This window comes from Amblyraja radiata, chromosome 8 (genome assembly GCF_010909765.2).
Source record: "Amblyraja radiata isolate CabotCenter1 chromosome 8, sAmbRad1.1.pri, whole genome shotgun sequence".
Classification (NCBI taxonomy): Eukaryota; Metazoa; Chordata; class Chondrichthyes; order Rajiformes; family Rajidae; genus Amblyraja; species Amblyraja radiata.
The window spans coordinates 5,616,372-5,631,320 of NC_045963.1; the positions used below are offsets into that span (position 1 = coordinate 5,616,372).

Here is a 14,949-nt window from a genome sequence, read left to right on the forward strand (position 1 = left end):
AACATGCCAATATATACTAGGTATCTATAGTACCATATTATTGTACTTACTTCTAATAAAAAATAAATAAATAAATAAATAAAAGATAGACAATAGGAGTAGGCCATTTGGCCCTTCGAGCCAGCACCGCCATTCAATGTGATCATGGCTGATCATCCCCAATCAGTACCCCGTTCCTGCCTTCTCCCCATATCCCCTGACCGCTATTTTTAAGAGCTCTCTCTTGAAAGCATCCAGATGGTGTTAAAGTGCGGTGATCACTGGTCGGTGCGGTCCCAGTGGGCCGAAGGGCCCGTTTTCATGCTCTATATATAAACTAAACTGAAAAGTTAAACTAAAAAAAGTTTGCATTGACACCACGAAGCACAAACCAGCATCTAGTTGTTTCTTTGTTTCTACATTTTGAAGATGTTCTCCTCTGCGAATCGTGCTGCTCTACATCATTTTTCTTTTGACTCGCTCCAAGTTAAAGGTGTGGCCACTCACATGGGTCCCAGCAGTGCCAGTCTTTTTGGCAGTTGCATCAAACTCTTTCACGGCCCAGTCAACGACTGTGTCAGGGCAGCCTCCTGCACCCGTGCAGAATTCATCGATCTCAATAACTTCACATTAACTTTCACCTTGGCCTCTAATTCACCTGGACTACCTCTGTCACCTCTCTCCCCATTCTTGATCTCTCTGTCTCCATCACTGAGGATAGACTATCGACTGACGCTGACTATAAACACACCAACCCCCACATTTATCTGGATTATACTTCGTCCCACCCTGCCCCTGGCAAAGATGCCCTTCCCCACTTTCAATTCCTCTGTCTCCTCCTCATCTGGTCCCAAGATGAGACCCAATATGAGAATTTCCATTCTAGGACATCCAGGATATTTCTTTTTTTTTGTGAACGTGGTTTAATCCATTCCATCATCATAGATAAATCCCCCACTCGCATCTTTGTGTCCCATACTGCTACTCCTCCCAGAAAGAACAAAGATAGAGTCCCCCCTCATCCTCACCTTTCACCTAATCAGTTGGAAGGAAGGACATTAGCTTTGAGGATGTGGAATCGATATGGGTAGAGCTGCGAAACACTAAGGGGCAGAAAACGCTAGTGGGAGTGGTGTACCGGCCACCTAACAGTAGTAGTGGAGTTATGGATGGCATCAAACAGGAAATTAGAAATGCGTGCAACAAAGGTAAAACAATTATAATGGGTGACTTCAATCTACATATAGATTGGGTGAATTAAATTGGCAACGGTGCTGAGGAAGAGGATTTCTTGGAATGTATGCGGGATAGTTTTCTAAACCAACATGTAGAGGAACCAACGAGAGAGCAGGCTATTCTAGACTGGGTATTGAGTAATGAGGAAGGGTTAGTTAGCAGTCTTGTTGTGCATGGCCCCTTGGGCAAGAGTGACCATAATATGGTTGAGTTCTTCATTAGGATGGAGAGTGACATCGTTAATTCAGAAACAAGGGTCCTGAACTTAAAGAAAAGTAACTTTGAGGGTATGAGACGTGAATTGGCCAAGCTAGGCTGGCGATTGATTCTTAATGGGTTGACGGTGGATATGCAATGGAAGGCATTTAAAGCCTGCATGGATGAACTACAACAATTGTTCATCCCAGTTTGTCAAAAATATAAATCAGGGAAGGTAGTGCATCCGTGGATAACAAGGGAAATCAGGGATAGTATCAAAACAAAAGATGAAGCGTACAAATTAACCAGAAAAAGCAGCCTACCAGAGGACTGGGAGAAATTCAGAGACCAGCAGAGGAGGACAAAGGGCTTAATTAGGAAAGGGAAAATAGATTATGAAAGAAAACTGGCAGGGAACATAAAAACTGACTGCAAAAGCTTTTATAGATATGTGAAGAGAAAAAGATTAGTTAAAACAAATGTAGGTCCCTTGCAGTCAGAAACGGGTGAATTGATCATGGGGAACAAGGACATGGCAGACCAATTGAATAACTACTTTGGTTCTGTCTTCACTAAGGAAGACATAAATAATCTGCCGGAAATAGCAGGGGACCGGGGGTCAAATGAGATGGAGGAACTGAGTGAAATCCAGGTTAGCCGGGAAGCGGTGTTAGGTAAATTGAATGGATTAAAGGCCGATAAATCCCCAGGGCCAGATAGGCTGCATCCCAGAGTACTTAAGGAAGTAGCCCCCGAAATAGTGGATGCATTAGTGATAATTTTTCAAAACTCTTTAGATTCTGGAGTAGTTCCTGAGGATTGGAGGGTAGCTCATGTAACACCACTTTTTAAAAAGGGAGGCAGAGAGAAAACAGGGTATTACAGACCAGTTAGTCTAACGTCGGTAGTGGGGAAACTGCTAGGATCAGTTATTGAAGATGGGATAGCAGCACATTTGGAAAGTGGTGAAATCATTGGACAAAGTCAGCATGGATTTATGAAGGGTAAATCATGTCTGACGAATCTTGTAGAATTTTTCGAGGATGTAACTAGTAGAGTGGATAAGGGCGAACCAGTGGATGTGTTATATCTGAAGGCTTTCGACAAGGCCCCACATAAGAGATTAGTATACAAACTTAAAGCACACGGTATTGGGGGTTCAGTATTGATGTGGATAGAGAACTGGCTGGCAGACAGGAAGCAAAGAGTAGGAGTAAACGGGTCCTTTTCACAATGGCAGGCAGTGACTAGTGGGGTACCGCAAGGCTCAGTTCTGGGACCCCAGCTATTTACGATATATATTAATGATTTGGACGAGGGAATTGAATGCAACATCTTCAAGTTTGCGGATGACACGAAGCTGGGGATCAGTGTTAGCTGTGAGGAGGATGCTAGGAGGCTGCAAGGTGACTTGGATAGGCTGGGTGAGTGGGCAGATGCATGGCAGATGAAGTTTAATGCGGATAAATGTGAGGTTATCCACTTTGGTAGCAAAAACAGGAAGGCAGATTACTATCTAAATGGTGTCAAGTTGGGAAAAGGGGAAGTACAACGGGATCTGGGGGTCCTTGTACATCAGACTATGAAAGTAAGCATGCAGGTACAGCAGGCAGTGAAGAAAGCGAATGGCATGTTGGCCTTTATAACAAGAGGAATCGAATATAGAAGCAAAGAGGTCCTTCTGCAGTTGTACAGAGCCCTAGTGAGACCACACCTGGAGTATTGTGTGCAGTTTTGGTACCCTAATTTGAGGAAGGACTTTCTTGCTATTGAGGGAGTGCAGCTTAGGTTTACAAGGTTAATTCCCGGGATGGCAGGACTGTCATATGCTGAGCGAATGGAGCAGCTGGGCTTGTACACTCTGGAGTTTAGAAGGATGAGAGGAGATCTCATTGAAACATATTAGATTATTAAGGGCTTGGACACGCTAGAGGCAGGAAACATGTTCCCGATGTTGGGGGAGTCCAGAACCAGGGGCCACAGTTTAAGAATAAGGGGTAAGCCATTTAGAACGGAGGCGAGGAAACACTTTTTCTCACAGAGAATGGTGTCTGTGGAATTCTCTGCCTCAGAGGCAGGTTCTCTGGATGCTTTCAAGAGAGAGCTAGATAGGGCTCTTAAAGATAGCGGAGTTAGGGGATATGGGGAGAAGGCAGGAACGGTGTACTGATTGGGGATGATCAGCCATGATCACATTGAATGGTGGTGCTGGTTTGAAGGGCCGAATGGCCTCCTCCTGTACCTATTGTCTATGTCCTGCTGAATTAACCCAGCACTCTGTGTCCTTTATTTTAGTTGCGTTCTAATCCGTCTTTTAGAATTGACATACATTTGATCTTTTCTATTTCTCTAGCTTCTGTTCAGTTGCCGTGGCAGAGAGCTGTGTCCCACAACAACAAAGTGCCGTATTACATCAAGTAAGTTTACGTAGCGTTATGGTGACTGTCTGGGTGGAGAGAGAGCTGTGATTTACACATGGCGTGGACAGCGGTAATTGCCACAGGTTAAAGTTACAGACGAGGTACATGGATATGGACTCAGACCAGTGAAATGTTGTGATATCAGTGTTTGCCGGATGGGATTTCTCAACGCTCATTGTTCATTGCCCATCTTTTTGCCGGGACTAAAGAACGAGTTACATTTGCACTATATATTTCTACCTTCCAAAACAATGTAAGGATTGCTTGGTTCCAATGTTTTGCAATGTTCACTTTAACCCTTCACCATCCCTTGGAATCTTTGAGTGTGGATGTAATAATACTCAAAATACAAAAGAGATGTGTTTATACTGCATACAAAGTCACCGAGGTCTGTGCTGAATTCATTCAGGATCTCATACATTATAACGTGAGGTCATTCAGCCTATTGTTTTTTTTTTTTGCAGTGTTTTGCAATTGCAAAATTCAATAATCTATTCTATAATATATTCAACTATAATCCTATTGGGTCTCAACGATTCCTCAAGGTTCCACCACTACCCGCACACTCATCAGAGCGATTTATAATGATCTATTAATTGAACAACCCACGCATCTCTGGGCTTGCTGGTCACTGGGAGAGTGTGTAAACTCCACACAGACTGCTGTAGAAGTAGTAACTAAACTTGCGGTTGACACATTGGGGCAGCTGGTAGAGCTGATGCCTCACAGCGCCACAGACCCAGCTTGAGTCCCAACCGTGGGTACTGTCTGTGTGGAGATTGCATGTTTTCCCTGTGACTGCATGGGTTTCCTAAAGGTGTTCCTCCAACAACCCAAAAATGTGCAGATTCGTAGGTTAATTGGGCTGCTATAAATTGACCCTGGTGTGCAGGGAGTGGATACAGAAGTAGGACAACTTGGAACTAGTGTGGACAGGTGATTGATGGGGTGGGCCAAAGGGCCTGTTTCCATGCCGTAACTTTCAATTCAATGAACCGGGATCACTGGAATTGACGCACCATCACTACCAGCTGCGCCCGTATTTTATGGTTTTCATGTTCTGAATAAATTTGTGATCTTTGCATTAATACTGCAAATGAAGTGTTTGTTTCAGAGACACCCATCTGAGAAAGATCTGATTTCAACTTCATTCTTGCATTAATGCACCTTTTGATAAAGTCGTTTCATTCAGTGGGAATAAACTTCCCAGATTTACCTTGAGCACGTTGAATAATTTTGAAACTAATTCTGTTGTGTTTTTGTCAACATTACCTGATAACCTTTCTCACAAGAAGGAAGTACTGTCATAACATTTAAAGGCAATACTTCAAAAACATTTGGAGCAATCTGATGACATTTGGGGTTGAGACCCTTCTTCAGACTGAGAGTCATGGAAGAGGGAGACGAGAGATGCAGAGAGATCTAGAACAAATGTGTAAAGTCCAAAACCAGATTTTTGCAGCTACATGGCTTCTCACTTGGACGGTTATTGTGTGTGGTGGAACATGCTGCAAATAGCAAAATGATTGCAGGCTCCAGATACTCAGCTCCTTCTCATGCTGTCCTAACGGCCTCGTAACACTTTGTGCTTCCAGAGGCTTTCTCACTATATCAAAATGTTCCAGATGATCGGAATCGGGGAGAAAAAAAAATGTGATCACTAAACTGACTAAATAACATTAAGGATTTAAATAATGATTAAATTACACGTGACAATAAACTAAACCAAACTAAATTGTCCCCGGTGTGTAGGATAGTGCTAGTATGAGGGGTGATCCCTGGTCTATATGGACCTGGTGGGCTGAAGGGCCTGTTTCCACATTTTATCTCCACAGTCTAAAGTAAAGATCAATGAGAATTCAATTTCTTTCTTTGAGAAAGCCTGTCGGGTGAATGGAAACTAATGAGCAAGTTTCTCCCACCCTCTGGTTGAAAAGACAGAAATGATAATGAAAAACAATGACGATGATGTTGCTAAAAGCAAGCAATGGTAACATTGAATTCCATCAGGTTATGTTCACAGGAGGAATTTGTATTTAGCAAGTTTTGTTGAGGTTAATGCAGGAAAACTACTTGGAAAATCAAAGATTCTGACATTGCCTACTTCGTACATTTCACTAAGCTTGCAGTATTCTTTCTGGTGTATCTTTTCTACGATTTTAACATTTTGGAAATGTGGATTTGCTAATATGTACATGTCAAAAAATAAACTTAATTTCAGAGGAAAGAGAATTGTAACAATTCAGCATGGTAAGAATTGCATGCAATAACATGAAGGAGGCCATTTAGAATCTGAAGCCTGGGCCACCATTTAGTTAAATCACCCTTACCCGTTTATGAAATTGCATCCATCTTACTTTGTTATCTCCCTTGATAGAAAACTGAAATCTATTATTATCAATGTATAAAGCTCGAAGTGTCCCAATATGCACATCATTTTGGGTAAACAAACCTTATTTTCCACGAGGAGTAGTAAAAAAAGCTTACGGATCTCATTCCTAAATATTTCAGATTTAATTGTGGATGAAGGGTTAAAAAGAGAGTTGATCTCTGTGTATTCTCTTTCCAGCCACCAGATTCAAAGCACCTGTTGGGACCATCCAAAAATGACAGAACTTTTCCAATCATTGGGTAAGTGGATTCTGTGTAAAATATTCTTCTAATATTGGTGGAGTTGTGGAAGATTGCCAAAGGATACAGCAGGATATAGAGCGGTTCAAAACATGGGTAGAGAAATGGCAGATGGAGTTTAATCTGGACAACTGAGAGGTTTGCACTTTGGGAGGTCAATTGTTAGAGGAATGGATAGGTAAGGATTAGAGGATCTGGGCCAAATGCAGGCAAATAGGACTAGCTTAGATGGGGAATCCTGGTCAGCATGGACCAGTTGGGCCCAAGGGCCTGTTTGCGTATTGTATGACTCCATGATCCTTTGAATGTAGAGAATAAAGGGCCTGTCCCACTTGGCGATTTTTTTTGGCGACTGTCGGCATCATATCAGTGTCGCCAAAAGATTTTGAACATTTCAAAATCCAGCAGGGACAAAAAAAATAAATGGCGCGACGCTTGAAAAAACACGTCATACGTCATCATGCCGCAAATTTTTCGGTCAGTCAATGATGTTGGCAGTTGCCGAAAAAAATCGCCAAGAGGGACAGGCCCTTTAATCGAAGACCCTTAAAACTATTGATAAACAAATGGGGTGCTAGTTAATCAAAGGAAGGATGTGGAAGGGTTAGAGAGGGTGCAAGAGCGGGACCATTAGAGGCTGATGTGTGGCATAATAGAAGTTTTTAAATGATGCAAGGCGTAGATATTGGGAAATTATGCAAGGCATAGTGGATTGCCAGTCTTTTTCCTCAGGTGGAATTGTCAAGTACTAGGGGGCAGCACTGTGGCACAACAGTAGAGCTATTTGTGTGAAGCTTGTAATGTTCTCCCCATGACTGCATGGGTTTTCTCCAGGTGTCCCAGTTTCATAGAGTCATACGGTGTGGAAACAGGCCGTTCGGCACAATTAACCCACTCCTACCCACATGCACCATCTACACTAGTTCCACCTCCCTGCGTTTGGCCCATATCCTTCTAAACTATCTAATATGTTTTAAACATTGTGATAGTACCTGCCTCAACACTGCACCTGGCAGCTCGTTCTATATAAGCAGCACCCTTTGTGTAAAAGTGTTGCCCCTCAGACTCCTATTAAATCTTTCCATCCCTCGTCTTAAACCTATGTCCTATGGTTCTTGATTCTCCTAGTCTGGATCAAGATCTCTGTGCATTTACCTAGCTATTCCTCACACGATCTTATTCACATCTATAAGTTCACCCCTCACCCTTCTGCATTCCAAAGAATAAAGTCCTACCCTGCTCAACTTCTCCATGTAGCTCAGGCTCTTGAGTCCTGGCCATAACCAGGGACCACAGTCTTAGAATAAACAGGAGGCCATTTAAGACTGAGGTGAGAAAAAAATTTTCACCCAGAGGGTAGTGAATTTGTGGTATTCCCTGCCACAGAGGGCAGTGGAGGCCAAATCACTGGATGGATTTAAGAGAGAGTTGGATCTCTAGGGGCTAGTGGAGTCAAGGGATATGGGGAGAAGGCAGGCACGGGTTATTAATTGGGGGACGATCAGCCATGATCACAATGAATGGCGGTGCTGGCTCGAAGGGGCAAATGGCCTCCTCCTGCACCTATGTTCTACGTTTTTATATAAATGTAAATCTTCTCTGCACCCTTTTCAGCTTAACAACATTTTTCCTATAACAGGCTGACCAAATTGAACACAATACTCTTAATGTGGCCTCATCAACGTCTTATACATGTACTCCTAGATCCCCCTGTTCTGCAATGTTCCCCAGAGACCTGCCATTCACCATGTCTGTCCTGCCCTAATCATACTTCCCAAAATGCAACACCTTGTATTAAACTCCATCAACCTTCCTCAGTCCACCTGCCCAATCGATCCTGTTGCAATTTTTGATTACCATCTTTCCTATCTACAATACCACCCACGTTAGTGTCTCTGCAAACTTACTAATCATGCCTTGTACATTCCCATCCTAATCATTGATATAGATGATAAAACAACGGGTCCAGCACCGAACCCTGAGGCACACCACTAGTCACAGGCCTCCAGTCCAAGAAGCAACCTTCCACCATCACCTTCTGCTTCCTTCCATCAAGCCAATTCTCTATCCAGTCAGCTAGCTCTTCTTGGATCCCATGCAATCTAGCTTTCCAGAGTAGCCCACCATGCAGAACTATGTCAAACGCTGTGTTAAATCCACATGTACTATGTCTACACCTCTGCCCTCGTCAACCTTTTATGTCATGTCTTCAAAAAACTTCTCATATTCATGAGACGTGATCTCCCACATACAAAACCATGCTGACTATCCCTAATCACCCCTGTTCCCTATCTAAGTGCATGTATATCATATCGCTCAGAATATTCTCTAGTAACGTACTGATCACATTCCAAGGATGTGCAGGTTTGTAGATGAGTTGGATTCTATTAATTGCACCCAGTGTGATAATAGACAATAGGTGCAGGAGGAGGCCATTCGGCCCTTCGAGCCAGCACCGCCATTCACTGATCATCCACAATCAGTACCCCATTCATGCCTTCTCCCCATATCCCTCGACTCCGCTATCTTTAAGAATATCTAACTCGCTTGAAAGTATCCAGTGAATTGGCCACCATAGCCTTCTGAGGTAGAGAATTCCACAAATTCACAACTCTCTGGGTGAAAAAGTGTTTCATCATCTCCTAAATGGCCTACCCCTTATTCGTAAACTGTGGCCCCTGGTTCTGGACTCCCCCAACATCGGGAACATGTTTCCTGCCTCTACTGTGTCCAAACCTTTAATAATCTTATGTTTCAATATGATCCCCACTCATCCTTCTAAATTCCAGAGTATACAAGCCCAGCCGCTCCATTCTATCAACATATGACAGTCCCGCCATCCCGGGAATTAACCTTGTGAACCTACGCTGCACACCCTCAATAGCAAGAATGTGCGTCCTCAAATTTGGAGACCAAAACTGCACACAATACTCCAGGTGTGGTCTCACTGTCGGACATAGAACTAATGTACAGGTGATTGAGGGCCGACATGGACTCGGTGGACTGAAGGGCCTCTTTCTGCGCTATTTGTTCTTAAAACTAAATCTAGCTTTAAGGTGAGAGGGGAAATATTTAAACGGTATTCGCGAGGCAAGCTTTTTCATAGAAAGTGGTCGGTGCCTGGAACGAGCTGCGGAGGAGGTGGTAGAAGTAAATATGATATCAAAGTTGAAGATGCATTTGTACAGGCATGTGAACAGACGAGGGTTAGAGGTATATCAACCAAATGAAGGCAGAATAGTTGTTCAAATCGGCATCATGGTCGGCACGGATATGGTGGGCTGGAAGACCACTGTGCTATACTGTTTTATGTTCTACTATTCTGACAGAATGAGTCAAAAAGAGTGTAAACAATACAATACAACTTTATCCCAGGAGGGAAATCACTCTGCCAACAGTCATAAAACACAAGATCCATGAAACATAAAATTAAAGTGGCGAGTGGAAAGGATTGGGGATGTGCAAACAATTGAGTTTTTAAAATGTATGCAAGTGTTAAGTCAATGTTTGTTCACCAACAGACTATTTAAACGGGAATGATTCAATTTATCATCCCTTCTCTTAAAATGTACCATCACTGTACATGCTGTCAATTGCATCTGAAATAAAGAATACATACTGATAATACTTATCTTTGTTTTCTTTCACTTATAGAAACATAGAGAAACATGGAAAATAGGTGCAGGAGGCAGCCATTCTGCGCTTCGAGCCAGCCATTCATTGTGATCATGGCTGATCGTCCCCAATCAATAACCCGTGCCTGCCTTCTCCCCATATCCCTTGATTCCACTAGCCCCTAGAGCTCTATCTAACTCTCTCTTAAATCCATCCTGTGATTTGGCCTCCACTGCCCTCTGTGGCAGGTAATTCCACAAATTCACAACTCTCTGGGTGAAAACGTTTTTTCTCATGTCAATCCTAAACGGCCTCCCCTTTATTCTAAGTGTGGCCCCTGGTTTTGGATTTAAAGGACAGAGAAGAAGCAGCATGGCTTCACTTTCTGCCATTGTTTTCATCAGGCAATCCTATGTCCTCCGAGAAGTGGTTCTGATTTATCCTTCAACCTGTTTAATAATAGTATTTTGTTTTAATTGCAGGTGATTTAAATAACGTGCGGTTTTCTGCTTACCGGACTGCTATGAAGATCCGCCGACTGCAAAAAGCACTGTGTTGTGAGTTGCCTCCATATTCTGCTCTCCAATAATCTCCAGCTTTATTGTAAGATTCTTAAAATATTTATTTACATGTGTAACAAATTGCAAGTGGTAAGAATTTGCAACAATAGGCAGCCAGCTAGATTAGAGTTTGCATCTTCAATGTTAGTTTTAGAGATACAGCACAGAAACAGGCCCTTCGGCCCACCGAGTCGGCACCGACCAGCGAGCCCTGCACAGTATCACTACCCTACACACATTAGGGACAATTTACACATACACCAAGCCAATTAACCTGCACACCTGTACATCTTTGGAGTGTGGGAGGAAACTGAAGATTTCGGAGGAAACCACGAGGTACGGGGAGAACGTACAAACTCCGTACAGACAGCACCCGTAGTCGGGATCGAACCTGGGTCGTTGGCGCTTCGAATGTTGTAAGGCAGCAACTCTACCGCTGCGCCACCGTAGCCGCTCATATAACCATATAACCATATAACAATTACAGCACGGAAACAGGCCATCCCGACCCTTCTAGTCTGTGCCGAACACGTATTCTCTCCTAGTCACATATACCTGCGCTCAGACCATAACCCTCCATTCCTTTCCCGTCCATATAACTATCCAATTTATTTTTAAATGATAAAAACGAACCTGCCTCCACCACCTTCACTGGAAGCTCATGCCACACAGCTACCACTCGCTGAGTAAAGAAGTTCCCCCTCATGTTACCCCCAAACTTTTGTCCCTTAATTCTCAAGTCATGTCCCCTTGTTTGAATCTGCCCTACTCTCAGCGGGAAAAGCTTATCCACGTCAACTCTGTCTATCCCTCTCATCATTTTAAAGACCTCTATCAAGTCCCCCTTAACCTTCTGCGCTCCAAAGAATAAAGCCCTAACTTGTTCAACCTTTCTCTGTAACTCAGTTGCTGAAACCCAGGCAATATTCTAGTAAATCTCCTCTGTACTCTCTCTATTTTGTTGACATCCTTCCTATAATTAGGCGACCAAAATTGTACACCATACTCCAGAATTGGTCTCACCAATGCCTTGTACAATTTTAACATTACATCCCAACTTCTATACTCAACTTGAATACAGTTTAATCAGTGTGTTTAGTTTTGAGATGTAGCATGGAAACAGGTCCTTCGGCCCACCGAGTCCATGCCGACCAATAATCGCCACATACACTAGTACTATCATACACTCTAGAGACAATTCATGGGTAATTTTCGGCCCCATTTCCGTAACCGGCTTCCCTCTCCGCACCAAACATCCCATAGCGGAGCAAAGATACTAGTGCGGAGACGGAAGCCGGTTATGGAAACATCCTCGTAAAAATAAAAGTTCTCCTCATTTTCAGAATTAGAATTTATTAACACAAACTGTTCCCCCGCAACGTTGATTACACGTCGGGTCGGGTCGGGTTACTGAAGGATGAAAAAAAGGCCCACGTTCCTCTCCGTTGCGTACTACACGTCAGCCCATTGCATTTAGAAGGAGTGGTCTATCTTGCTCCGCTATAGGGAGCAATGGAGGAACCCAGGACAGAAAGGTCGGTGTGGGAATGGGAAGGGGAATTAAAGTGTTTGGCAACTGGGAAGTCAGTAAATAGTCATACAGAATCACACCAGCATTCAGCATCATTAACAACTTTAGTTAGATTTGAAAGTCATATTTTTGGATGAGGTGACGCATGTTTGTTATCCCAAATATTTGTCAGTCACTTTATTTAGTTCTTGAATAAAAAAATATAAATGTGAATTTTGTTCAGATTGCTTAAGTAAATTCAATTTTATTTAATGCTTGCAGTGGATCTGTTGGAACTGAACACAGCACATCGTATTTTTGAACAACATAAACTTGTACAAAATGAGCGGCTCCTAAATGTGACGGAGGTGATCAACTGTTTAACAACCATCTATGACGGCTTGGAACAAAACCACAAGGATTTGGTTAATGTGCCACTCTGTGTTGACATGTGCTTGAACTGGCTGCTTAATGTCTTTGATACGTAAGTACTGCTTCATCTACATTGCTTCAATGATTTCATAGAAAAGAGGTGCAGGAGGAGGCCATTCAGCCCTTCGAGCCAGCACAGCCATTCAATGTAATCACGGCTGATCATCCAAAATCAGTACCCTGTTCCTGCTTTATCCCCATATTCCTTGATTCCATTAGCCCTAAGAGCTATATCTAACTCTCACTTGAAAACATCCAGTGAATTGGCCTCCACTGCTTTCTGTGGCAGAGAATTCCACAGATTCACAACTCTCTGGGTGAAAAGGTTTTTCCTCATCTCAGTCCTAAATGGCCTACCCCTTATTCTTAAACTGTGACCCCCTTTGTTGAATCGTATTGAATACATTTTATTAGCCAAGTGTATATATACATGCAAGGAATTTTCATGTATGCATGTCCATGCATACATGTATACATTGGTTCTGGACTCCCGCAACATTGGGAACATTTTTCCTGCATTTAGCCTGTCCAATCCCTTAAGAATTGTATATGTTTCAGTAAGATATCCTCTCATCCTTCTAAATTCCAGTGAATATAAGCCCAATCGATCCATTCTTTCATCATATGACAGTCCCGCCATCCCGGGAATTAACCTGGTGAACTTACACTGCATTCCCTCAATAGCAAGAATGTCCTTCCTCAAACTAGGAGACCAAAATTGCACACAATACTCCAGGTGCGGTCTCACCAGGGCCCTCGGTCGCAGTAGGACCTCCTTGCTCCTAAACTCAAATCCTCTTGCAATGAAGGCCAACATACCATTTTGCTTTCTTCACTGCCTGCTGTACCTGCATGCTTATTTGTCAGTTAACCTCAGGTTAATTAAACTAGTCTAAAGAAGATTCCTGACCCAAATCGTTGCCTGTCCTTTCCCTCCACAAATGCTACCTGCCCCACTGAGTTCATTCAGCACTTTGAGTTTTGTATACGACTCCAGCATCAGTCTCTGTCTTAATTGAACTATATTGGATTTTGATCCATTCTTTGTTTGCTAAGTATATCTGGTCACCAGGATTGGTGCTAATACATTTTATGTAATATTTTGTTTGTCAATGACAGAAAGTAGTTCAAAAAGAGAATTTTAAATCAACTGTTAAAATCCATGAAAAACACCAACTATCCCATAATGGCATATCCTGCTTGGGTTGTTCTTGGGGGTCATTGAAAGGATCAAATCTCTGTAGTCTTACCACATCTGGTAATGAACAGTCGAAGAAAACTCCCATTCTCATCGTTAGTGGCAACAAAAAACCTGGTGCATTTACACCAGTGTTCACCAGAAAAGGGACAAGTGGCATCCTCACAGATTCTCACCAGGCTGCTACATCAAGAAATCGGCAAGAGCAAAGGCAACCTTTGACCAGAAACATTCCCGTTGTGCTGGAGACATGGGTGCTGTCTGTGTAGAGTTTGTGCATTCTCCCTGTGACCGCAGGGTTGCTCCAGTTTCCTCCCACATCCCAAAGACATGCAAGTTCGCAGGCCTGAAGAAGGATCCCGATCCAAAACGTCACCCATCCATTTTCTCCAGAGATGCTGCCTGACCCGTTGAGTTACTCCAGCAACTTGTATCCTGTTTCTTGTTTCTACAGTATAAGTTTGTTGGTTAATTGGTTTCTGCTAATTGTCCTTAGTGTGTGGGCTACGAAAATGGGATAACATGGAACTAATGTATGGGTGATCGATCGGCTGTCGGCAAGGACTAAGTGGGCCAGAACCCGTTTCCACGCTGGATCTCCAAACCAAACTAAACTTCATAAAGTCATAAATAGAGTCATTCAGTACAGAAACAGGCCCTTCAGCCCAACTCGCCCACACTGCCAACATATCCCTTCTACACTCGTCCCAGCTGCCAGCGTTTTGCCGAACGTGCCATCTTTGGAAACACTATTGTGGATCTTTGCTGAACTGCAGCTATGCCAAGTGCATATATTTGTAGGCAAGGGCACAAAACTGTCCACAATATTCCAACTGCATTCACCCCAAGGATTGCAGCCAAACATACTTGCACCTGTATTCAAATCTTATCACCCTAAAGTCTAACATTTGCTTTCCTGATTGCTTGCTGAATCTGCATTTGGTTTTCAGTGATATGTACAAGATCACTCCGTGTGTTTTTTTAAATCAACGTTACTATATTTCAGCATTTCTCTGCTTTTCAGTATTGTACACCAAATGGATGACCTCACATTTTTTTCCAATTTGTATTCTATCTTCCACATTTTCACTCAGTCCCCTTAAAGTCTCTGTTCCGGCAATTAGTTAATTTACTATAATCAGCAGAAATAACCCTGCCAACAGACCTCTG

General features: G+C 42.9%; 1 protein-coding gene across 6 annotated transcripts in view; it reads left to right on the forward strand.

Annotated features, from left to right (window-relative positions):
* The window catches only part of utrn (utrophin), a 395,823-nt gene that overhangs the window by 329,661 nt on the left and 51,213 nt on the right, over positions 1–14,949 (forward strand). For all 6 annotated transcript variants that reach the window (XM_033025073.1, XM_033025072.1, XM_033025074.1 and 3 more), the window contains 4 exons: positions 3,767–3,830; positions 6,403–6,464; positions 10,562–10,636; positions 12,432–12,633. In XM_033025073.1, coding sequence (XP_032880964.1) covers positions 3,767–3,830; positions 6,403–6,464; positions 10,562–10,636; positions 12,432–12,633 — 403 coding nt within the window. The remainder of the gene's footprint in view (positions 1–3,766; positions 3,831–6,402; positions 6,465–10,561; positions 10,637–12,431; positions 12,634–14,949) is intronic.